The sequence below is a fragment of the Pristis pectinata genome, chromosome 23 (assembly GCF_009764475.1).
Source record: "Pristis pectinata isolate sPriPec2 chromosome 23, sPriPec2.1.pri, whole genome shotgun sequence".
In the NCBI taxonomy this organism is placed as follows: Eukaryota; Metazoa; Chordata; class Chondrichthyes; order Rhinopristiformes; family Pristidae; genus Pristis; species Pristis pectinata.
Window position 1 is genome coordinate 10923128 of NC_067427.1, and position 27301 is coordinate 10950428.

General features: G+C 40.7%; 1 protein-coding gene across 1 annotated transcript in view; it reads right to left on the reverse strand.

Moving 5' to 3' along the window:
• LOC127582134 (netrin-G2-like) overlaps positions 1 to 27301 on the reverse strand; it is a 70169-nt gene that overhangs the window by 39793 nt on the left and 3075 nt on the right. Inside the window, exon 3 of the mRNA XM_052037184.1 lies at positions 15667 to 16310. Coding sequence (XP_051893144.1) covers positions 15667 to 16310 — 644 coding nt within the window. The remainder of the gene's footprint in view (positions 1 to 15666; positions 16311 to 27301) is intronic.

Sequence of the window (27301 nt, forward strand, 5' to 3'; positions counted from 1 at the left end):
TCAAAGACTAATGGATCTTGGTTTTGAAATATTCAACTGACTAGCAACCTTAGTGGAAGAAAATTCTGGATTTCTATTTGCATCAGCCTTTTGGCATGAAGAAGTGCTTCCCCTGAGAAACCTACTTTTAGAGCTATGGCTACATATTCGGGACTTTCACAACATAAGAAACAGTACCTATCAACCTAACAACTCATTTAATCATGAATTAAACCAACCCTTACTATCCTATATTCAGGGAAAAAGAGGTTTGGTTTATGTAGCCCATTCATCTGTAAGACATGAAGCAATGTGATTTTCTCTCAATTGCCTTCTGAAATGGCCTAATAAGCCACTGACCAGGCCACTTGACCTAGGCAACAAATCAAGCCAGACTGCATACCATCTGGACTTGAAAATCTGTCACAGTTCCTTCATCACCACTGGGTCTAAATCCTGGAATTCCAGGATCTGGATATCTGAGGGGTAAGTTTTTTACTCAGAGAATGTTTGATATCTGGAACGTGCTCCCAGGGGAAATGGTGAAATCAGATACAATTATTATGTTTAAAAGGCATTTAGACATTTCTTCCTAATGCAGGCAAATGAGATTAGTGATGATGAGCAACAAGATCGGTATCAATGTAGTGGGCTGAATGGCTCATTTCTGTGCTGCATGACTCTGTGGCCTTAACCCTCTACCCAACACCACTGTGGGCGCATCTTCAGCAGAAGGTCATCCATAGCTCAAGAAGGTATCGCACCACCAACTTCTCAAGGGGCATTAGGGACAGGCAATAAATGCTGGCCTTGACGACATCCAAATCACAAAATAATGAATTAATTCAAAGAAAGCGCTTTACTGATCTCTCATAAAGAATTTAAAAATTAAAGCAGAGTAACATTTTATAGTGGCTGGCCTGAATTTGGAATTTCTACTTATGAACAGTTCAAGCAGATTAAAATGGAATTGACTGTTGGTTGAGAAATGGAAGGTAGGAGTGCAAGAACTGTGCAATGGAGGGATTAGGTTATGCAATTTTCAATTTGAAGCATCCAGAGCCAGCTAGCACTGAGATACTGACCTCACTGAATGAAGGTCAAAGCAATCACTGTTTTACTCCACTACAGCTCCCAATCCATCTCAACGTGAAACAGCTTGGAATTTTGCCCATCTTAACTTTCCCTTGCACTTCCCGAGCAGTTAAATTTTTCATCATTTTGTTAAATTATTTATATAATTGTTGTCTGCCTCAGGAGTTCCTTGAGCACAGAGACAGCCACAGAGCTAGAAAGCCCAGTAAAAAGTACTAAGGAACCAACACAGACATGGAGGGGGGAGGCAAAATGATCCAAAATAAATGGGAATCTCTGAAGATCGCTGGGAGATGTTTCCAAACAGAACAAGGTTAGCCTTGTAGATGAAGCAAACTGCACGTTGTGGAAATCTGAACCAAAACAGAAACATGCTGCAGTGAAGCAGCACTGTGGGAAGAGGTACAGAGTTGATGTCTCAGGTTAAAGACCCTTTATCAGAATTGGAAAAGGGAGAAAACAACAGTGTTTTGAGTTGCAGACAGGGGGAGGGTGGAGAGAACAGAGGGAATGTCTACGATAGGGTGCAGGTAAAGTTGTCAAAGCTACAATTAATTTAAAAACAGACAGTTAGAGAGAAAAAAGACATAAAAGGAAAGGAATTGAATGTGAAAGGTAAGGAATTGAATTTGAAAGGTACATCTACATTCGTGGGGAGATGTGAAGAGGTGGTTACCTGAAATTGTTAAATTCAATATTACACCCTGGTGTTCGTTGAGCCTATGTTGGGGATTGTTGGAGCAGTTTGGGAGGCTGTGAACATGGAGGTTCAAAGTGGAAATGAAAATGACAGGTAAATGCCCTCATGGACGGTTACCATGGATGCGAGGCTTGTAGATTAAAAGAAATATCAGAAATGGAGAACCAATTGGTGTGTTCTAAACAATATTTTTATGTAAAACATAAAATAAACTATGAGAACAAACCTTTCTGGTCAGGTATCAGACTGCTTGATGCTTGTTAGGTAGAACTCCTGGTTCTCATGGACTAGGTGTACCCAGCAGATGCCAGGCACAGAGTTTAACCAGGTGTTTCCAATGAAATTTTTAGCCCTTTTATCGATATTTTCTTGCGACATATCAAGTCAATGCTGCTCACAAAGCAGTTCCATTCCTCCACTAAAACCCATTCTCTCCACCTTCCCATCATACAAGATGATGTTGAAGTACAGTGTTCAGTCTACAGAAGATAAACCTGCCATTAAGTCTTTACTTACCCCAATAATTCAGAGAATAAGTGTAAAGTACATGTGATATTCAATCATATGGTGCTGGTGGATCCCAGGTTCAATCCCTGGAACAGCATTAAGGAAACTGCAGCCAGCCTCAGTGTCCTTCAGTAGCTGTGGGGTGGGAATTGAACTTGCTTGGTCCTCTTGATTGCTGCCCGTTGCCCCTTTTTGTGTTGATGAGCCATACACGTTTCAGCATCTTAAGAAAAAGATGGCAGATATTGGGCTGAAGAGGTAATTATTTTCTTCCAACTTCGAACTTGTGTCTGTTTTACAAGTTCCACTCTTGAAACCAGAACCCCAGCCACACACAGAATGGAAAGGCAAACTTTTAGAAGGGCACCTGAAGCTGTAACTAACCATGGAGTGATCTCCAGCAAAGTTTACTTATCCCACTGCCTGAGTCAGCTGAAAAAGGAGTACTGGGTATGGGCAACATACACTGGGATTGTTACAGTGCTGAGATCCAGGGGCTTTGTGATGCCTTGTGCTTGGGTAGCATCCGTATGTCCGGGTGGAAAGCATATGCTGCTCTCATGTCCAGGCAGAGCTTCACGACTGGATTGGAAAGGATCCCATCTCCATATCCGGGAATTGGCCAGTAATGCCCCAGTGTCCGAGCCTCAAAACTTCTGAGCTGGATCAAAGAAATTGACAGCCAGTTCTTGCTGCTCCTTGTGCACTTGCAACTTCTGTCAGCCTGCTACAAGCAGAATTGGCAGTAGTCCTGGATAGTCTCCAGGAAGGTTAATTCCCATTGCTGAGAAATTATATAGAAAGGAGGAGGGAAATATAAATTTAGACTTTTTTTTCTATATAAAACGGCTTCATCCTTGACCACATTGCAACTTTAGAACTGGCAGATCATTCAGTCATTAAACTGCAACATGATTCCACTCAATTATCAGCATCCTGTCCTTAGATTGTAGCTGCATCCTGAGCTCAAGTTACCTTTTGTCTTCCTCCCAGAAGGAGATTGCATGCCAGCATATTGTATCAATGATCACAGAGCACACATTACACCAACGTGAGAGTCCAGTTATCTCCTGGACAGCCCACTGATCAAATCTCATATTACAAAGGACAAGGAGAAACTAAATGCATCCACATTATCTGAGTTTAAATTTGTCTCATTGCTAAAATCAGATGAAAATATAGCTCTGGATTTAGACGTCAGCTGAAAGGCCATGCTCTTTCATCTTTCTGCTGGGCCTCCTCTTCTAATAAGTTCCATCTGTCTCCTTTTACACATTAGATCAATAGTAACAGGATGTTTATTGAAAAGAAAAGCTGCTGTCCATGGTCCGGAACCAAGCCAGCTCAGAACTGCCGCCTCAGCACAGCTGTAACCCTTTAGAGAGTCATTCTTGCAGAATCTGTTCTGCATATGTAATGTAGTTTATGAAAGATCCAAGGTTCATTCATGTACAAAGATATGTCATGTCATCTACTACTGTCAGGTTTAACCTAAGGAAAAAATATTCCTCATCTCAAGCTTTCTCTTTGCATTCTCTTTCTAAAAGAGAATGCCATCTGCACCATTTCCACCATCTGCAAGTCCATCACCAAATCACAAACCATCCTGACTTGGAAAAATATAACATCCCTCCATGGTCAACATCCTGAACTTCCTACCCAACAGCACTGTGGGGGACATTCACCACATGAACTGCAGCAGTTCGAGCAGTGGCTCACCATAGCAATTAGATGAGGGGAAATGATGGTGGCCTTGCCAGCAACCATATCCTATCATAAATGGAAAAATGCCTCCTTCCAAGGTGAGGTTCACTCATCCAGACATTTTATGGTTAGTGAGCCTGGACACCAAGTGGTTATTGGTTATCTGACCATGGAAGACATCATATTGAACTCACCTGATGCCCACTTTCCAACTGAGACCTCAGTACCACTTCTAATTGCAACCAGCTTGCCTGTAACAGGTGCCAAAATGAACAATGGCAACCGTGCTGCTGGATAGATCAGAAGCCAGTAAGAAATTCCAAAGTGTGGACAGCTACAATAGTAGAGCATCAAAAATCTTGGTTATATCCTTTCACCGGGATTTGTGGTTTACAGTTATTGCCAATAACGAGGACTATCTTCTTCAAGGATACGACCACAAATTATAAATAATCCTGTCAAATCAATGGCTCCCTACTTGTTATCACACAAATTGGCCAAAAAGAGTTATGATCCTAAATGGCTCTGACAGGAAACTGCAGCAGCAATTTGGAATTGCAAGTGTAATGGGTTAATTATCATAAACTCTGGAAAGTACAAATGGATTTGAAGGCGCAGAACGTTTAAGTGAATTCAAGAAAAGTCCTTTTGGCCCACAATTAATCTTCTCCTAGACCTCAGTTCTCTACCTGAGCCTTCAATGTATGTAATGTCCTCCTGATGCTAGCATCACTGTCATCTCACGGATCGATGATTTCGTAGATCTACCTCTTTTGGATGTAGAAATTCTTGTTGCTGTTTGATTATTTACTTTTACTGGTTCATCCTTAAGGCAACCTCAAGTAAGTGCTGGCTGATCTTTTATAAGAAGCCCCACTTTAACCAGTTTTCTCTCCAGGTTATAGAAACTAAGTTATTTCAAAAATTAAAATCATTACTCTATGGCTCCATCTCCATCTACCTGACCCATTGATGTTTATACAGCCTCTGCATAATCTCAGTGGATTTCATTCCATTATGCTGTCAATATATTTCAGCATTTTAATTATCTTGCTGCATTGTCTAGACATATGTCATGAGAGTCTACCATTACTTCGCATCTGGGTCTTGCTTTGCTCATTCCATTGCATTCCTTGTGCCACACATTATCCTCCACAGTGTTCAGTACTCTGCAGTTGCTGGGATTACCTTTCTTACCCACTTGAACAAATGACTCAAACTTTCTTCCAGCCTTCAGCTGGATTCCCCATTTGCATTGTCCTGTCTATTCCAGAGCCATGTGCAGATTTCAAAACCTTGGATGCATATACATGAGAGTAACTGGTACCCACAGATTGGATACAATGGCATTCCAATCCCTCCATGCAGTTTCTCACTGCAATGCATGCAAACATACAAATTAGGTGCAGGAGTAGGACACTCAGCCTCCTGAGCCTGTTCCATCATTCAATAAGGCTTAAATGACTGTAATCTCAACTCTGCAGTCCAGCCTATCCTTCAATAACACTTCACCCCCTTACTTATCAAGGATCTACCTCTGCTTTAAAATATTTAAAGACTCTGCTTTTACTGCCTTATGAGTAAGAGAATTCCAAAGACTCAAAACCATCTGAGAGAAAAAAAATTAAATTGACCCCTAGTTTTAGATTCTCCCACAAAATTAAATCCTCTGCACATTCACCCTGCCAAGACCCCTCAGAATTCCCCTCTCTACTTCCTACTCTTTAACCAATTTCATTTCTAATAGCATACTCTGCTTTGGAATCCCTTAGAGATATTTCTATTATGTAATGTTGTCCAATGTATTCTGAACTCCAAATAAATTGAAGTTAATTCAGTTCAGTTGGGAAACAGAGAGTGCAGAAAAGTCTGGAGAGGATTTTTCCCAAACGTCAAAGTGCGGAACAGTAACTGTGGGGGGCTGTGCTAATGACCACCGCGCATAAACTCCACATGTAAACAGATGCTGATTTTGTTTAACATGTGGGTCAAATGATGTGGAAAGTATTTGTGCATTTGTCCTTATAAAATTAGTAAAGTATTGAGCTGAATTATACACAAAATTGGAAATGTTGCTCTGTGTAAACAGGTATTAGAAACATAGAAAACTATGAGCAGGAGAGGGGCATTTAGCCCTTTGAACCTCCTTCACTGGTCAATGCATTCATAGCTAATCTACTATTTCAATACCATATTCCAACACACTCTCCATATTCCTCAATGGCTTTTGTGTCTATAAATTTATCTATCACCTTCCTAAATATATTCAATGACATGGCCTTCATAGCCTTATGCAGTAGAGAATTCCATAGGTTCACCACCCTCTAAGTGAAGAAATTTCTCCTTATCTCAGTTCCACTTGCCTTACCCCATATCCTGAGTCCGTGGCCCCTGGTTCTAGACATCCCAGAAAATAACTTGCCAACATCTAGTCTGTCAAGCCTTGGCAAAACTCTGTATGTTTCAGTGAGATCTCCTTACCTAAGACACTGCATCCTTTCCTAGGTAAGGAGGTCAAAATTGCCTCCAACACTCCAGGTGTGGTCCCTTTAAACCCTTGCTTAACTGTAATATTATATCCTTGCTTCTAATGAAAACCAAAATACCATTTGCATTCTTAACTGCTTGCTGCACCTGCATGTTTGCTTTCAGTGACTGATGTACAAGGACACCCAAATCCCTTTGTATATTCACATTTTCAAATCCATCTCTATTTAAATATTACTCTGCCTTTCTGTTTTGTGTAGAAAAGTAACCACTTTTATCCACACTATATCACATCTGCCATGCATTTACCCACTCACTCTCAACTTGTCCAAATTGCCTTGAAGCCTCCTTGCATTCCCTTCACAACTCACAATGCCACCAATTTTCATGCCATTGGCAAACCTATAAGTATTACATTTGGTTCCATTATCCGCCTCATTAATACATATTGTGAATAGCTGGGGCCCAAGCACTGATCCCTGCAGTAGCACACTAGTCACTGCCTACCACTCTGATAAAGATCTACTTATTCCTATTCTCTTCTGTCTGTTGATGAATTTTCAATCCATGCCAGTATATTACCCCTATTCCCATGTGTTGAAATTTTGCACACTAACCTCTTATATTTTACTTTATCAAAGGCATTCAGAAAATCTAAATACACCACATTCATTTGTTATCTTTTATCTATTCTATTTGTTCTATTCTCAAAAAAACTCCAGCAGTTTTATCAAACATAATTTCCCATTCACAAATCCATGTTGGCTTTGACTAATCATATTACAATTTTCTAAGTGTCCTGTTATCACATTCTTTGTTTCAACCACTGATGTTAGGTTCTCCCTTTCTCCCTTTTGAAATAATGGGGTCAAATTTGCCACCCTCCCAAGCTGTAGGAGCCATTCCATAATCTATAGAGTTTTAGACAATGATAATCAATTTGACCAATATTTCAATGGCTACTTCTTTTAGTATTCCAGGAGGTACATATCTGGCCTCGTGGATTTATTAGTTTTCAATTCCAATAATTTCTCCAGCCCAATATTTTTTACAAATACTAATTCCCTTTCATTCCTTCTTTCCATTAGAGCCTTGGTTCCCTAGCATTAATGGGAAGTTATTGGTGTCCTCTTCCATGAAGGTAGAACCAAAGCATTTTTTTAAATACTCTGCCTTTTATTTGTTTCCCCTTCATAAATTCTCCCATTTCTGACTGTAAGGGACCTACATTTGCATTCACTGATTTTTTTTTTCCTTTTTGCATACCTGTAGCTTTTATAGACCTTGCATGTTTACTCTCATACTTCATTTTTGCTTTCTTAAAGAATCTCTATTTCTGCTAAATTCTAAATTGCTCTCAGTCCTCAGGTTTGCTTCTTTTTCTGGCAACTTATATAACTCCTCTTTTTTCGAAAAGTATCCTTAACTTCTTTTGTTAGCCATGGTTGGGTCACTTTTCCTTTTGTGTTTTTGCACCAGAAAGTAGCATATAACTTCTGCTGTTCCTGTGTTCATTCCTTCAACATTAGCCATTCCACAACTTTGCCTGTCAATGAAGTTTCCCAATCTATAATAGCCAAGTCACTCCTCATATATCCTTTTGTTTAGATTTAGGACTTCAGTTTTTCATTGAATTATTTCGTTTTCCCTCTTAATGAAGACTTCCATCATGTTAGGGTTATCCATCCCCATAGAATCTCACACAACAAGATTATTGATTAACTGCATCTTGTACAGTACCCAGTCTTGGACAGCCTGTTCCTCAATGTCCTGGTCTTGAAAAGCATCCTGTACAAGTTCCACAAATTCATCCTCCACATTATGGCTAAGTTGGTTCGACCATTTCATATGTAGATTAAAGTCACCCACATTTACTGTAATATTTTGTAACACATGCTGTGTTAATTTCCTGTTTGATACCATCTTCATCACTATGGTTTGATGACCTATACATGGGTAAGTAACTCCTGTCAATGTTTTCTGCCCCAGTATCTGAGCCTCACCCAGATTAATTCTACGTCTTGATTTTCTGAGTCAATATCTTTTCTCATTTCTGTTATGCAAGTCCACAAACAGACCAGTGTTATGAATGTGCCAGACTGGGTGATGAATTAGTCTTTTACTTGAATGGGTACCTTTCTATTATATTGGGTGGCATTCATGGGTAATGGCTGGATCAGATAAAATTTTCTGCCCTTATTATATAATGACAGACTCAGATTATTCCAGTTTGGATGACGATGTTCCACCATTCGGAATATTTCTACTATAGTTGTGAGATTTTAAATTCACATTGGAAAATGTTGCTTCTGGATGAGTGAAAAAAGAAGAAAAACAAGATCGTTCTGTCATTGGTGGAAACCAACATCTGAGATGGACTAACAAGAGGGTTATGTTACTGGATTAGATATCCATGGACCTGGTCTAATGACCCTGAGACATGAGATCAAATCCTAAATTGTTAATTAAATTGTTTTTAAAAGCTAGAATAAGAAGAGATATCATAAAAGAATGGGATTGTTGTAAAAATCTTTCAGTAAATGCTGGAAATCTGAAATAGAAACACAAAGTGATGGAGATGCTCAGCAGTCAGGCAGTGTCTGCAGGGAGAGAAAAAGAATTAACTCAGCTTCTCTCTCCATAGATGCTGCCTAACCTGCCAAGTATTCCCAGAACTCTCTCTTTTTATCCCACACTGATGTGCCTGACACCTGATTGCCCTCTGAAATAGAATAGAAAGTCAGTCAGTTATATCAAAACCACCAGACACTTTAGGAGCTACTTCACCGTGTAGACGGCAGCAATTGAAGGAGGTGGCACATTTCTCAAGGGCAGCTAGCAAAGGACAATAAATATTGACCTTGCCATCTGCCCTTCACCTCAGGAGAGGCATTGAAATCCACATACTTGGCACAACAGCCTTTTACAAATGCCACAACTTTTAATTCCACAAGAATGTGGAGAGTTAAACAGAAATAATCCCAAAATAGACCTCAGCAAGGAAGTGACAGCAAATCCCAGCCAATAGAAGGTCTGAGGTGAAGGTTGGTCGGGTTTGGTTCAATTCCTAAGTGGCTGATCTCGAGCTTTAAACTGAAGGAAAAAAGACATAAGACTATGCTGTGCTGAAAGTTGATCCTTTTAAACTGAGCGAAACCCACCAAAAATATCTTTCAAAAGATGACAAAGAATTAAAAGATTATAGATGTGCTACTTCAAGTAGTAGATGATTTAATGAAGTGATATATCTGTCAGGAATACAATGAATCAGGTAGAAGGTGTCTTTCTAAAATGCCCTATCTTCACTTGTTTGTACTCTGATCAGTGAATTCCCCCCCTTTACACTAGAACCCACCCACAAAATTTCAGAAACAAGAAAGACCACAGATACTGGAAATCTGGAGCAACACACAAAAAATGCTGGAGGAACTCAGCCGGTTAGGCAGCATCTATGGAGGGAAATGAACAGCTGATGTTTTGGGCCAAGACCTTTCATCAGGACTCATGCCTGAATGAGTGCATGCCACGAAATTTCATCCTTTTTCACCTTCAGAAAGAAAGCAAAGCTTAACTTTGTTCCTGAGCCACTTGGTCAGCATTTGCTTTAATAACATCCTTCTGCTGCCTACCACCTCCCCAACCCCCACCAGCTTGTAATATTCTCTCTCTCATCTTCTCTGAAAGAAACTACTTCTGCTAACTGCACAGAACCCCTCTTGATCTTCACTGTGTGGCTACACCCTTGATAAAATATGACGAGAGCAAAAAAAAGGAAAAGATTTTGCTTATATTAACCAACCTGCCCTTTCCCATTGCAGCCACAGACAGTGATTCATACAAGTGTATAAAGTAGGAGCACCCTGCCCCTCAAGTCTGCACAACCATTTAATAAGATCATGGTCAATCTAACTATAACCTCAACCCTCGTTCCCATCTACCCTCAGCAACCTTTAACCCCTTGCTGATCACAAATATATCTACTTCTGCCTTAAAATTATTCAAAGACTCCGCATCCACTGCCCTTTGAGGAGGAGAGTTCCAAGGATTTATGGCCCTCTAAAAGAAGAACTTTTACCTCATCTCTGTCTTAAATAGGGCAACTCCTTAGTTTTAAGCAGTGAGCACATCACAGCCACATAGTGTGGTGGTTAGTGTAATGCTTTACAGCGCCAGCAACCCAGGTTCAATTCTGGCCGCTGTCTGCAAGGAGTTTGTACGTTCTCCCTGTGACTGCATGGGTTTCCTCCGGGTGCTCTGGTTTCCTCCCACATTCCAAAGACGTATGGCTTAGGAAGTTGTGGGCATGCTACGTTGGCACCGGAAGAGTGGCGACACTTGCAGGCTGCCCCCAGAATACTACGCAAAAAGATGCATTTCACTGTGTGTTTCGATGTACATGTGATCAATAAAGATATCTTAAAAAAATCTTATCTCTTAATCTCTCCACCTGCACCTTCCTGACATCTGAGAATATTTTGTTTGCTTGCCCTCAGTTGGACCCTGCAGAAAATATTGTGGTGCAAATCCTACCCAAGGTCAGAGGCTGTGAGACAAGAGGAGGGGTATAGCTATTGTGGATGTCAGATCAATACTTTATGAATGTGTCTCTCTAGATTGAAATGGATATACATAAGGGTCAATCACACAGGCTCATTGCAAAGTCACTGCAATCTTATGGTGCAAACTTTCAAAAGGTACAGACTATCACAAGAATATAGAACAACCTTGTGTCCTTTTCACATCATAATATCAAGTGTAAATGATATGATGCATTTTGACAGGAATTGCATGATCCATTTCTATAACCACCATTTTAGCTTTACAAAGAGAATAAGCCCATTAAGGTGAAGAAAAGCAGTAAAGACAACAAAATATTCCATCTTGGGTTACCTGTGTCAACACCTAGCGCTCCCAGCTCAGATTCAGCACAGTAAAAACACCCTATACATTGTCCAACACAGACAAAGGCACAACTTGCATTGAATGGGTGAATATATCAGGAATAAAAATGGAAAATAATCTTTCATTGATCTGAAATATTTCTGATTTTTGTTTCTGATGAATGATCATTGATCTTAAATGTTAATTCTGTTTCTCTTTCCATAGATTCTGCATAATCCACTGAGAATCTCTAACATTTTGCGTTTTTATTTCAGATTTCCAGCATCGATATATTTTTGCTTTGTGAATTATGTCAGAAAGAGCTTAAGCAACCTAGAATAATGCTATAATCTCCTGGAATAATCTAGAAATAATGTCCTGTCGAAGGGTCTCGACCCAAAACATTGACTATCCATTTCCTTCCAATAGATGCTGCCTGACGCGCTGAGTTCCTCCAGCATTTTGTGTGTTGCTCTAGAATAATGCTCCATCCCCCCCACATTCCCATGTCCCATAGCAGCCATCCTGTGGTTGTGCTGATTATGGTTACCAATCTAGTGCTAATTAGTGCCCTACAAAATAAACTGAAAATGAGATTTGACAACCCCAATTCATGGAATCATTACACAATGACAGTATTTTTGTGTGTTCGTTTCCAGTGGTTAGGGAAATGCAGCAATTAATGTGACATCAACCAATGGTGTTCATGGAACCTCCTCTGCTCTGCAGTAAAGTTTGATCTGCAGGTGGGAAATTAGTTGTAATTTAAATGATATTAACCACCATTCACCTCATCATCTTCAGTCTCCTGCACTGTTGTGAGCTCAAGGAGCAGTACATCATCTCTCAGGTAGGCATGTTACACCTTTTGGGATCAATATTGAGTTCAACAATTTCAATTCATACACACTGCATCTTTCAGGGAACAGCTTTTGGTAGTGCTTCTGCTGTTCCCATTCCCTGTCCAGATGAACCATCGCTTTGCTGTGCACCATCACCCCTTTTGTCATTTAATACCTCTTGCCTTCCACCACGTCACCTTTGATTTCCTCCCCCCCCCCCGCCTGCCTCTGCATTTACTTAAACCCCAACACAACTCAGACTTTTCCCAATCCTACAGATTACTTCCAGCACTGTATGTTCTTATTTCAGATTTCTAGCATTTGCAGAAATGTCCTTTTATAACACTGGACCTATGAAGAATAATTTATGGTCAATATTCATTCTTCTGCCCTTGAAGTTAATCTGTACAACTTTAATTCAATGATGGAGAGAGAAAAAGATTTAAGAGTTCAGGTTGATGACAATCCTTCATGAAAGGCCATTGACCTGATATAATGGGCCAGACTGTGCCGATCCCAAACTGTCACAGATGCTGCCTCACCAGCCCCACAGCTGAACCAAAGCTAAGGCCCTGCTGTGAGCAGCTGTGGGATGTGGGCCATGGAAAATAAAGCGCTCTTCACAGATCACTCGGATCAGAAAGGGTTAGAAAAATTTGAACATGATAAATAACAAACAAGGTATGAAATCATTTTAAAAAGTAAGTCATTTAAAAATGATAAGTTTATTCAAAAACGATAAGTTTATTCAAAAACATATGAATCTGGTATTAATTAACTAAAAGCATAAATATACATTGAAATAAAGAAAACAAAAAATTTACTTTTAAGATAGAGGTTTGAATGAGTGGGGCATTCTTGCTGTGCCAGGTGGAATGTATCTGGCCCCTCAACTGCTCATGCACCTGACCTCCAGCGCATTCCTGCCATCCTTGCTGCAGTGCACAGGCAAAGAGCTCTGGAACATGGTCCCACTACTCAGCAGTGCCCTGCAGACTTGCCGGCAACTTAATTCAGTTTCTCTCTCCACAGAAGCTGCCTGACGTTGAATATTTCCAGAATTTTCTGACTTTATATCAGATTTCCAGCATCTGCAGTATTTTGCTTTTGTTTGATCTAATTGTGTTAACTTGTGGTTAGATAGTGTTTGAGCTCTGTTAACAGTACTACAAATTATGGTTTAGGATTGGAAAATATTATTATCATTGTTTTGTTGTTTGAAATAATCAAGATTGATAGACAATTCCATTTTCAAAATAATGTTGAATTTGAGGGGGAATATTCTAATCCTTATTTGTTCCTGACCATTGTGCAGGTTTTACCAGGAGCACTCAGCTCCACAGCTCACTATTGTCTTAACCCAAAGACCTGAATTCCATAGGTGCGGTGACAGTAGTTGCTCTTGGCATTAAGGCTGCACTTGACTGGTTGCGTTATCAAGGAGCCTTGAACAAGTGAAGTCAATGGGAAACAAGGGGGAAAATGGCTAGAGTGATACCTCTCATTAAAAGTTGTGGTTGTTGAAGGTCAACCATCACAGTCCCAGGATGTTTCTGTCGGTGTTCCTTGGGGCAGTGCCCCAGGCCCGACCATCTTCAGCTGCTTCTTCAAAATGTTAACTCCTCATATAATGTGCCAACATTTGTCTGCATGTAGCAAGACATTAGGTAACATTCAGACATGGGCCAATGTGCTAAGTAACCACATACCACACAAAGACTATTTCCAAAAAGAAAGATCCTGCTCATAACCCATAAAATAAGTTGTCTAACTCTCAATCCTTCACATTCTGTTTCTTTAGAGTCACCCAATACCACAACATATTGGATCCACTGTGTAAATATTGTGGCTACAAGAGCAGATCAGGGCCAGGGTATCCTGCGGCACATGGCTCATCTCCTGACACCCCAGATTCTTTCCACCATCAATAGCCACAGATCAAAAGAGTGATGAAACATTTTTCATTTGCCTGGATGTGCATCCAATCCCAGAAAAGATGTCTCCTTGATTGGCACCTTCGTTATTCACTCCCTCCACCACTAAATCACTATGACTGAGTGTACATCATCTACAGTAGTTTTTCACCTAGAGTACTCCACCTGCACCTCCCAAATCTGACACCATTGGCAACAAGAAGGAGAAAGACAACAGATGCTTGGAAGCATCACAACCTGCAGGTTCCCCTTTAAGTCTCACACTATCCTGAGTTTTAACATGTCACAGTTCCTTTATAATCATTGAGTCTAAATCCTGAAACATTCAACTCAACAATCGTGGTTTAAGAAGATGGCTCACCACAAATTTCTTAACTTCAGAGATAGGCATTAAATGCTGGCCTTGCCAGCAAAGTTCGCATCCCATAAATGAATAAAAAAAGTTAGGACTTTGTGAATATCTCTCATATATGTATGATTGCCTCTTTCAAAAAGGATTGGTTGGACAACAAGAATAATTGTATGTAGTTTGAGCTATTGGTTTTGCTATGTAACGTCTTTCCTTTGTCCTGATTCTGTAAATCATTTTACTTGTAAATAGATCTGAACAGTACTCTAGACAAGCAATTAGTTTTGTGCTACTTTCCAACTTCCAAATTATCTGAGGTAACATCCATCCAATGTGTACACATGCAAGCAATTTCCATGACTGGTATTAAGTGTTTATGGTGGTAAATTTAGTGGACAGGGTGCAATTAGATCTGCACAAGGAGAACTGTATTAAAGAAAGCTGGAAGTGTAGCATCTACCCAGCAGCCAGCTGAGACTCTCATCCCAAGCCAGACTTCTAACCCAATTTCTGGCAATGAGCAGCAAACATTTAACCGATGACCTATTACAATAAAGACGCTCCCTCCCAGCTCATAACTATAATGATTGACTTGCAAAAATAGTCACTTTCCACTTTTAACTATAATGACGATCCACACAAGGACTTTTCTCTATTGGGAAAAGTGATCCCAACTTTGAATCAGGAGGATAACATGAACATAAAAGGCATAATAAAAAGACTAGAATGAGCAAAGGGGAAAAGGAATAGGAAATTATCTTTAAATAATGGTAGCAGACCAAGCTTCACTTCAGTTCCTCACACACCAACCTGTGTTAAAGATTATTGTGAATTTATTACCCTTGAAAAATTGATATACTTATTTCAACAATCTGATCCACCTTCCCAACTCGCAACTCATTTAAGTAAATGTTAACCATATAAGGTAAGCGCCGATTGATTCTTTTTGCTAATATGTATATTTAGGTTTGTATTTAGCTGCGTCATGACAGTCCATTGGCTGGCTTTGATGATTGACTTTGATCAGATGGCTCAGCTCTGTAAGCCTTTGCAACGTTATTTTGCTTTTCGTCTGAAACAGGACAATAGCAATGTCCCATGGGGTAAGGAAAATCTCCTTCAACACTTTCCAAAAAGAAAATGAAATCTTAAAACTGATTCTATTTCAATAATAATCTGATCTCCTACCTGCCCACAACTTCAACATTAGAAATCGCGTAGAAGTACTTGTTTAAGTATTTCCTCTGCACAAATGTCCCTCCAGTTGCAGGTTTTATCAGCCTAATGCGAAGGTCTGTTAATGTGAAAAAGTCCCTTACGCCCTTGTTAATGTCCATTCTCTTGTACAGACCTTCCATATTCTGGAGGAATGAGCCTGCAAAAATGGCAAAGCGTTCTTTGACCTCGAAGTGCAAGTTCTTCTCATTTTCAAAGCCCACCCACTTGGAGTAGTTTTCAGTGCAGATGATCTGGAGGGCTGTCACGGGTGAGAGATCACGAACATTTTTGGCCTCCATTCTGAAAGCCTCCATGCAGTCTTCTGCATAGTACTGATAAGGCTGCCATGTCCTTCCATAGTTTAGGGACTTCTCCAGTATCATCGTGGTGGGCCGGCCTGCCTCAAAGGTAATGACGATATTCTCAGTGAGTTGGATGGTCTTGTTCCAGGACAGGGTGATATTGGCTAGGAGAGGTTCCGGGTATTTACTCCAGGTGACACTTTGCCAGTAAGTTACAGGTCCATTATCTTCCTGATCAAACATTAGTTTGGGGGGATGAGCCAGGTCTGGGTTCGAAGCATCACATTCACTAAAGCACATGTAGGGATTGCCCTGAAATGAAAACATTAAAATGGTGCATTAGTTCTGGTTAATTTATTTAGCAGTTGATTCAATAAAACAATACAAAAGCATCAATGATACCACTGTGAATAGGAGGGAAAATTCATAATGTAAGGAATGGACAATTCTCCTTTCTCAGTTCCAAAAACTTTGGCAACAGGAAATCAGAGTATCACTATGACAACATGACTTCCTACATGCAATAGTTTTTATCTTAGGACAAAATTCAAGTGGCAACTCAGCTGTCCTTGGTCTCAAGCAGAATGAACAACCACATGCTCTACCCTTTTTCCATATCCAATCACCATTGTGGTGTTTTACACATTCTGCATCATTAAGTATGTGATCTCTCAGTGAGATTTCCCAACTAGTACCAAATATAATTGAGCTGGTGTTCAACTTAATTGATTGTTTTAATGGCAAGGGCATTTGTGCATTAGTGAATTAGTTGTTACATTTTTATATCATTGAGCAGTAGGGTATTAGATAGAGGTTTGATTTTCCACTGACAGCATGCCTGGCTGACCGGAAGGTGCAGAATGTGAGTAGGTATAGAATGGAGATCAGTCATTGACAGGAAGCAAGTTAAAAAGGTTGAGGACCTCTTACTACAATCAAACCTCTCATATATGTTCAACAGTGGCAAGTGCCATCTCATTGTAGTCGAATTGATGAAGAGGGAGGAATGAATAAATAATTCATAAATAATTATAAATTTGCAAATAAAGGCTAGGAAACCAGGGATAACTCCTCTGCTCCTCGTCAGTGGAGCCGCAGGAACCCTCACATCTACTTGAGTGCGTTCAGGGTCATGGTTTATCATTTCAAACAAACAACACACTTCCAGCTTCACAGCATCCCCCACCCCCCCACCACCCCACCCCAATTATTGCACTGGAGAGGGAGCTTCGACATTTGCACTCAATTTGCTGCAATGGGACTTGAATCCCATTCTGATTCAGAGACAAGAATGCTACCGACTCAGCCATAGTTAACACTGGGCTAAGAAAAAACACATTTCTTTATACAAATCAAGACTTACAGTGCCAATACAGGAAGATTTCATCACAAAAATCTATTCTGGGTTCAAAATAACTTCCAAGGTCTTGGTGGTTAAATTTTGTATTGCTGGCTCAAGGAGGAATTTTAGTTTTCAACATTTTAAAATGCAATCATTTTGTATCTTCAATCAGCAAGCTGAAGAACCAACACAGTAAACTGAAGCAAAAAGTAGCTTGAATCATTATTTTGATTTGTAGTTTGTTGCTTGTTAAACTGTTAACTTTTTAAGGAGACAATAACAGATACAGTGTCCTATTTAAATGTCACTTGATTCTGTCTCGTGATGTTTCACCTACATTAAAGCTGCTGATTGTTATTGCTCTCACTTCTCAGTGTTTTTCACCATTCAGGAGGCCATTTGGTCAATGGAGTCTATGGTGACTCCCAGAGCCCACCTGTCAGCCTCATTCCCACTTTCCTGGATGGTACCACTACAACACTCAAACACCTCCTCACCATCCAGCATTAAGCAGTTTACTTGACTGCCAACCTACCCATCAATTTGAACGTTCATTACTTTGTCCACCCATGCAATGTGACCATAATGTGTAGAGACAAAGGAGAATGGAGACTAACCAGCACAGAAAGAGACCCTTCATATCCATGGCAACCACCGAGTACTGACTACAACATTCACTGCAGCAATTTGCTTAGATTTCTTTGACAGCACTTCCCAAAATGGCCAACCTCGCCACCTTGGAAAATAAAGGCAGCTGGCATATGGATACACTGCTACCTTTCAGTTCCTCATAGTGTTACAAGCTATCCTGATTTGGATGTGTATCCACAGATGTCATTATCACTACATCAAAATCATGGAAGTCCCTACCTAATAGTGCCTTGGGAGTCTACTCATCACAAGTGACCCGGGCGGCACGGTAGCGTGGCGGTTAGTGCGACACTATTACAGCGCTAGTGATCGGGGTTCGATTCCCGTCGCTGTCTGTAAGGAGTTTGTACATTCTCCCGTGTCTGCGTGGGTTTCCTCTGGGTGCTCTGGTTTCCTCCCACATTGCGAAGACGTACAGGTAGGTTAATTTGGGTTTAAAATGGGCGACGCGGAGTCGTTGGGCCGGAAAGGCCTGTTACCATGCTGCAAATAAAATTTTTTTAAAAATTTTAAAAAAAGATGGATCTCAAGAACAAGAAGGAATGGCAAAAACATTCCCCTCATCCCTGAATAAATATATTAAAAATATCTACTGTCGCTATTTGCTTGCTATAAAGAACTTATATTTATTTAGCTGCTTTCCTGTCTTTAGGATGCATCAAAGCCCCTTATTCCTTAGGCAGCCAATATGTGCAGAGTGAGATGCCACAAACAGCAGGTGAGACCACTTAATCTGTTCCATTAGTGTAAGGTTGTGGAGTGGCTATATGATCTATTACATTGTCTTTAATTAATACTTCACCCAAAATATGATAGTTTTGACACAGCAGAGCTCTCTTCACATTCAACTGAAGTATCAGCCTAAATTATGTATTCAAGTTCTGAACCAGAGGTGAAATACAATCAACTAAATGATGTTGACAGATCGCTACAGTCATACTAAGGTGATGTTGAGCACACAGATTATATGCACCTCCCATTTTGGTCTCTACATGAATATTGTTGGTTGAGGAAACTATGTGCATATTCAGATGTAATGAGAAGATTCATTGTGTTACTTATGTAGTGAAAAGACAGAGAACGATTCTGTGTTTATTCAAAGCTGAAAGTAGTTTCAAAACATTACTTCTTGAATCAAAATATAAAAATGAATGAGCTGTTAAGTAATAAAATCCCAATTAAATTGATATTTAAAAGTTGACATTTGTTTTAAAGAAGAATCCTTTCATTGATAATCAAATGCAATAAGAACAGTATATACAAAAATAGAGTCTCTTTGACATTGTTAGTGAGAGTAATTGCTCTGTTTGGATAATACACATAATATTCTCATTTTAACCACTGTCATTATTACAAATTGGCAGTGGACCAACTTGCTACTTTCCACCCACATAACACAAGCTAAGAAACCCAATAGTATAAAGCTACTCCAGCTACTAAGTTTGGAACACAGAAGCCATTTTTCCTCGTGAATATGATTTTGTGGTAACCAGGCATTGGCATGAATGGACTAGGTCTGGAGGGATGTTAGTCAGCTTGAGTGGAGTGAGTGCAGAAATGGAGATGCAATCCCATCAACAGCTGCTTAATGCATGCATTTAACTTCACTATAGAGCTTTTGCATTGCATCATAGACTAATGGAAATATCAAACTACAGCTACTGTGGTAATGCAAAACAAAAATTGTGCTCATATCATAATACGTACAGTACACTGTTTTGCAAGAGCTTTTGTCTACTAACAGCCCTGAAAGAAATTATATTTACATTTATGGATGCACCAATGGGTGACATTTGTACATTTTGGGACATAACTCCTTTAAAGCCTCAATATATGTTACATCCATGATGGATTCAGAATAATTTCCACAGTCTTAAAACACATTTTGTTCCAATTTGGGTTGTTATTTTCTTTTGTTTTGCCCCTTCCTATGCAGAACTGTCATTATTTACTTGTGTGCTGTTTTCACAGATTAATTGAATGGCACTGTGGTACATTAAAAGGTTAAGGTTGTCAAAAATCTCTGCATAATAACGAGTGTTAAGTCTGTCAGGAATATTAGAATGGTAGCAGATACTGGTGTATATCAATGGTCACAGGAGTTATGTTTAAAATGGAGAACAAAGCTTATGTTTTTCTGAAATCGTCAAGCTAATGACAGTTTTAAAACTGCCGTTCTATCACACACTACTTTATTCCCACTGCCTTATTAGTATTTATGATGTACAAGACAGTTTCTCTCAACATATGCACTTTCTATTGGGAAAATTTGATCTTAATTTATAGATGTGCTGAAGCAAAAATTGATATCTTAACTGGATGCTAACTAAAATGAAAATGTATTTTTTTAATGAACTTCAAAGAAAATGGAAATTCTCTAGGGAAGTTGGCACTGCAGCCATTAGCATAACTTACTCTTTCAGATCTGACAACTTTGAAGTTTTGAAATGGTATATGGGATGCATTTTAACACCATTTTATTCTCATTAAAAAATTCCCAAATCTATAAACATTTGGGAGGATGCAAAGTACTGAAGGAAGCAGACTAATTTGAAGAACACATGAAAAGATACTTATACATAGGGATACAGTTTTACATTTAACCTTCTATGTGCTGAAATATCAATGGCTTTCGACTTGCATATACCTTTCTCATTCATGCTGATCAGAGGTTTTCAATGATAGATCATTAGCACGGTCTCTATCAAATGAGTGCACAATGGTTTTAAAAGGAGTGGGAACAATCACAGTCTAAATGGCGCTAACGTAAAAACCATGGAGCTGTGAACCGAACAGGCAGATCATGGATTGGATGATAGGCAAAGGAACAAGCTAGGGAGGAAATTAATTTCATAGAGAAAATTAGTTCCAAGGAGAATGGACAGGTGATGTAGGTAAAGAGGAACTGTAGAAGATTATGAGAGGTGACGAAGAAGGCGTATGATCTGCTTGCCTTGATCGGTTGGGGCATTGAGTATAAAAGTCAGGAGGTCACGTTGCAGCTGTTTAAAACTTTGGTTAGGCCACGCTTGGAGAATTGTGTTCAGCTCTATTTGCCCCATGGGTGTGGAGGCTTTGGGGAGTGGACAGAGGAGGTTCATCCAGATGCTGCCTAGATTGGAGAGTATCAGCTATAAGGAGAGGTTGAACAGACTTGGGCTTTTCCTCTGGAGTGTTGAAGGCTGAGGGAAGACCTGATGGAAGTTTATAAAAAATATGAGAGGCATAGATGGAGTAGACAGTCGGAATCTCTTTCCCAGGGTAGAAATGTTGAATACTATAAGGCACAGCTTTGTGAGAGGGGAAAAGTTTAAGGGAGATGTGAGGGGCAAGTTTTTTTTACACAGAGAGTGATAAGTATCTGGAACAGGCTGCCAGGGGTTGATAGTGGAAGCAAACATGATAGAGGTGTCTAAGAGGCACCTAGACCCATGAACATGAAGGGAATTGAGGGATATGGATGCTGAGCAGGCAGATCGGTTTCATTTGGCATCATGGTCAGCGCAGACATCATGGGTCTTTCTTTTTCAATATTTTTATTAATTCCAGATAAAAAATACAAAGTACATGAAACAAAGGAAAAAACAAAATGTTACAAAATAGATTGTATTGAATCACACTTGAAATCACAATGTTTCATATTAATAAACAAAAATGGTAACTAATTAGTATTAATAAATTGGAATAATTTTGTTATTAAAAAAATCTAACCCACTACCAAAACCGAAGCTGTTTGATAAAAAAAAACCCTAAAGACATAATAGTATTGGCCAATATCTGTACTTTAAGCACCAAATCAGTGGTTTTGAAAGTAGTTCAGAAAAGGTCCCCATAATACTTGAAAGTTCAGAATAGATCCAGAAATAGAAAAACGGATCTTCTCTAAGTTTAGATATGACATAACATCCCGTAACCATTGAGCATGAGTGGGGGGAGTAATTTCCTTCCATTTAAGCGATACAGTCCTCCTGGCTATAAGAAAGATGAAGGCCACCATGTATAGGTCGGAAGTCTCCAGAATTATATCTTTTTCTCCAACAATCCCAAGACATCATGGGTCAAAGGGCCTGTTCCTGCGCTGTACTGTTCTATGTTCTAAGTGCTAGTCTGAGATGGGAAAGGAAGAGACCAGATAAATGGAAACATGCACAGAGCCCAGGTCAATTGCCTCCTGGTGTTTAGAGTCAGAGGTGAGAGGTGAGAAGTGAGAGAGGTGGGAGAAAATCACCTCTCAGAAGGAGAAGGTGAGTTGATCTAGTTATGGGAAGCCAAAGCTTTGTAATTGAGGGATGGGAAAACTGGGTTGGAAGAGAATGGATCTCCCAACAGAAACAAACCTCAGAGGAAACAAACATTGGACTGATGAGCTGAAGTTAAAACATATACAAAGTTACACAGTATTAACATCCTGGAAAAGATATCTATTTGCAAATAGCTTGTTGTGAAACCTGTAAAATCCCACAAATGAAGCCACACTGGCGAATTATTGTGAACCATTCACTACGTGATGGCGAGAGAGAATGCTTAGAATGTCATCCTATGGATTTTGCTCATCTGTTCATGATTACCTTTTTAAACGATCTGGATTTGCATTGGGGGTGGAATTAAATATTAATGATAAAAATTAGTTCGATTACTACTAACAAATCATGATACGTTCTCAGTAAGTAATGAATTAGCCAGTAATGGAGCATCTGAGCTTTCATCCGTTCTAAAACTGCTGAGTGGGACAATATTAAAAAAAAATCCTGCCCGTCCTGTCCTTAAGCAGGAGTAAATAATGATGAAAGTGAATTAATGAAAGGATTGGAGGCTGGAGACATTGCACGTAGCGCAAGCAGATTAACTTCGATGCATACTGAGTAGGCACCTGGGTACAGTTTGGAGAGGCCACGCCTCTTCGTCTACCCTGTGCAACTTTCCGGACAAGTTTTGTCCAAGTTACTCGGACACCCACATTAATGCAGGTCCTTTTGCCCGATATTATTGAAACAATTTCTCCTCTTAGAGTTTAATTAATCGGACCGCCACACACCCAGGTACTCAATTGTTTAAATTAAGTAGTTAAAGAAGCGTGTTTCTACCTTCGGCAACCCGAATATCATTTCTGTATATTTTCAAAGATAAATGCAATTTATGGAAAATAAAAGTACCAGTAGGCTGGGATTTGTTTTAAGTTGGGTGTAGTACAACGGGTCGTACGTGATTTCCCCAGAGCCTTCTCCCTGTTTATCTCTATTCATCCTCGCTCTGTGCCTCCTTCAAGTAAGTAAATTCCGAACTTTGATTAAATATTAATATCCCAGAAAAACCTCTTTCCAAGGAGAAAGTTACTAATTCAGGCGCTGCTCAAAGACTCTCAAGTTTCATTGATTTTTTTCCTCTTTGGAAAGGTCGTTTGAAAGCAAGGACGCAGACAACGGGGAATTGTAAAAGTGTTCCTCGTTGAAAATAATGTGATTTAGCAATGTAGTCTCAGAAGTTTATTTTCACTCATTTATATACGAAGGAAAGGGACTCGCGTTTACAAAGGTGATCAGCAAAACGTCGAATTATACCCTGGGATGTTGATATGGGGGGAACTCTTTATAACTTGCGATCTTAAATATCAGAGATCGTTTGTCCCTCTCGTCCATAGGTACCTGTGAGAAATACAACTGTACAGTGTGAAAGTCTAGAGTAATCAGGGAGGAACGGAGTCCGGAATCCCCCTCCCCTCAAACTACGCCAGTGTCCGCTTTCTGCCTGGGTTCAGGTGTTTTAATTCATCCGGGTTAAACCGGGCCAAGAGGTCCGCTAAACTCTAATGCACCTTCTTGGTGAATAACGTGGCTATCAATCTTGGGCAGCAAGCTTCCCACCAAGCTGAACGTTTAATGCACAGTCCATGTATCCAACCCTTTACAAACTGATTTAACCTCCTTGCAACTGGAAGGAGGAGAGATCGTGCGTGGCTGCCTCGGCCCGCTGGCATCCCCAAACTGGGGAATAACTGCTGTATACACTTGGTAACTTGGTGTTTACTCAACAACAGTGTCATTGCTTGCAAAGAATGCAAGTTACAGTCAGCCCAAACAACTCTTTAAATACCGCCGGGGAGAGTTGTGTGCCGAACAGGCTGCCAGAGACAGGCCTGGCGCCTGCACTGCTGCTGTCGAGCATAATCGGCTGAGTTACAACCCTGGATCCGCACTCCACCTGAACTAAACTCCTCCCTCACTGAACTGCTCTCCTACCACGCCAGCCTTGATTATAGCTGTAGATTAGTGCGCTTGCTGCTTGATGATTTTAATCTTCAAGCAAATTTCCTGGAAAAAAATGAATTATTTCTTCAACATTGGAAGGAACACGCGTAAGAAATATTCCCGGCATTTTCTTTTCAAATTGGTTCTTCTTCCCCCACACGCTCTCCTTACCTGACCCCACACACGCCCCCTAATAGCAAGTGAAGTGGCAACGAGTCAACGTCACTCATCGCACCACTGTGCTTCAATTCCATTCGAGCGGAGAATTGGAATAACATGAAATATTAATGCCAAACTGCTCTCGCGTCCTCTCTTCCCGTCCGTCTATTTTGGAGACAGGCCCCACCCGTGCGGATTATAACCTGGGTGGTTCCAGAAATCCCCAGTCTGTAGCTACAGTGGGAGCTGTATTGGCGGCAAGCTTCTCTTTCCGTCCTGGGGGAGTGCTGCACTGCCACGAGTGCTGGCTCTCGGTTCGGACGTTAAACTGAGGCTGCTCTGTTCTCCCAGATGGACGCAAAGAACGCGAGGCGCTTTTTCAAAGAGCGACTCCCCAGTTCAAAAGAGCGCACCCCGGTTTCCCAGCCAAAATTACCCCTCAAGTACATCAAGAATAAATAAATCGATCATTATTATGTTACTCTTGTGGGGTGAGCAAATTTGGTTGCGTGTATTTTTTACATTTTAACAGGGACTACACTTGAAGATTTTCGTCATTGATTATGTCTTTGCGCTATCTGGAAGGGACGGGAAAGGGGCTTTAGAAACGCGAATCCTCTCTCTGCTGTTGATTTTGTTGAAAGTGAGATTTGCAATGTTGCAAAACATTTTTTGAAACAGTTCGTATAAGAACCAAGTAGACCAGACTTTGAGCAAAGTCAAACGAGCATTGGGGTTTCCCAACCCGGTGTTAGACGGCGGAGGCTTGGATCGTCGAGAGTTAAAGCGATGTGCTCGTTACCTGGTAAATATGGTGCTGGGCAGTAACAACAGGACGGACGAGATATACAGAATTCTGGGGATGGTGGGTCCGAGGATTCCTTGCCTGGTCAATGTTACAGCAAAAATGAATCTCTGGTAAAGAATCCTACCTTGACATTGACCGATCTCCGTTGAGCTAACCCAACTGGTCGGCCTTTGCACATTTCCAGCACTCTGGTTTTAATCTCTCACATTATCTGCTAACGAGTAGCACTCAGATACCTTTCCAATTTTTGTTCGGGATCCTGGGCGTGGGTTTCCGGTGTATCGGAGATAGTGGGAGAACTGGCAAGAGTGATGTTTTACCCAACCGGGTGACTTCACCCAATGAGGCAGAAAAGTTGCAAGTATGTTGTGTCTTATCGAGAGTATCTACCCAGGCCCTGTCCTACCAAGATGCGATTAAACTTGGCTGCATTCGATGTTGTAGAGATAGTCCATCTGTGCACTCCTGGACTGGACCGCTTCGGTAACGTTGGGCGATGCCTTCATTTGGCTGAGAGCTAAACTGAAGCCTAGGGCTGCGTGAATGTGATTTTTTTTAATGTGTTATTCCCAAGTACTCCTCTCACTCACCAAATTGGTGACTGACTGTTGTCCTTGCTGTAAATCAGGTCTTGTCGTCCACCGTCTTCACTTGGAGGGCACCCTGCACTGGTTCACTTGGAACCCTGCACTGGTTCAATTGCACTTTGGAAGATTTCTTAGCGACTTGATTTAGTGACACATGAAAGCAAATCTTTTCTTTACAAACATGAGACTCAAGGCGTTCGGATGATTTACAGGGGCCACACCGTTTTTATTACCAGCATGTGAGTAAAGATCTTGAATTTATATAGCAACTGTCACAACCACAAAGCCCTCTACAGCTCACGGAGTGTGGGACACCAGGTATAGAATCAGAAAACCGTACAGCACAGAAACGGGCCCTTTCGGCCCGTCTCCCTCCTGCCGACCGTGATGTCCTGTCTACGGTAATCTCATTTGCCTGCATTAGGCCCGTGTCCCTCTGCCTTTTCTTGCTATGTACCTGTCCAAAAGCCTTTTAAACGTTGCAACTATAGCTGCAAAGTACCTCACGTTGAATCCCATTAGTCCCGATAAGGTGTTAGAGAAGTTTAGATGATGGCAAGGAAGAAACGTCTCCTGTTTATCTCCAAGCTACTTAGCACAACATCTAGATCAGTGGGGAAGAGCAGAATTCAATGGACATGACCCGCACTCTGTGCCTACCGGCTCCTCATGGAGTGGGCACATCAGGGCCCTCGGAAAGCAAGCGCTCGATGACTATATAAAGCCATTCACAAATTCTGTAAACCATGTAATACTTCTTCAGCATCGGTGGTGATTATTTACATGCCTTAACCTTTTTTAAAAATGTATTTAGAATGGTGAGTTGCAGCTGTGAGTACGCATCGCCCGTAAAGGAGAGTTCATGATTGGGGTTACACACTGTCCTTCTCTCCGTTCTGGTGTTGACCGTCCTGCTGTGCTCAGTAGTTGTGTGTGTATATGTGTGGCGGAGGGTGGGGATGGGGCCATGGGAAAAGGGAGCTGTTTTCGCCTATCCATTTGTTACCTGCGACTAATATCAGTAGTATTGCTCGTTATCTGGCTACAGTAAGCAGCTCTTTATTAATTGATGATGCGTTCTCTTGGGAGTGTCCATTAGCAATTTTCACCACATTTCCCACTGACCACACGTGGTTTCAGCTACAAGCCCTCCCGTCCTGCTCCGCTCCACCCCCCACCCCCCAAAAAATTCTCAGCTCAGCCCGTGAAAAGATGACATTTTCATCTGTGCCAAATTATAATGTGCAATTTCTTGAGCTTCTGAAACATTGCGGTGAAATAGGTATATAGAAGAAAGGTTCACCTGGATTCCTTAATCTCTGTGGCAGAATTCAGTTTGCTGACGTTTTCAGACCAAGAGAATTACACTGGTTTGGTAAAGGTGGATTTAACCGCGACGCTGTTACCCTGCGATGGTTTTGGAGTGCTACCATCAACAAACTTTAATCTTAAATTAAAGCCGGATTTTTAGACGCGGTGTTTGGAGACATTCGATAGTCAGAAGTAAACCG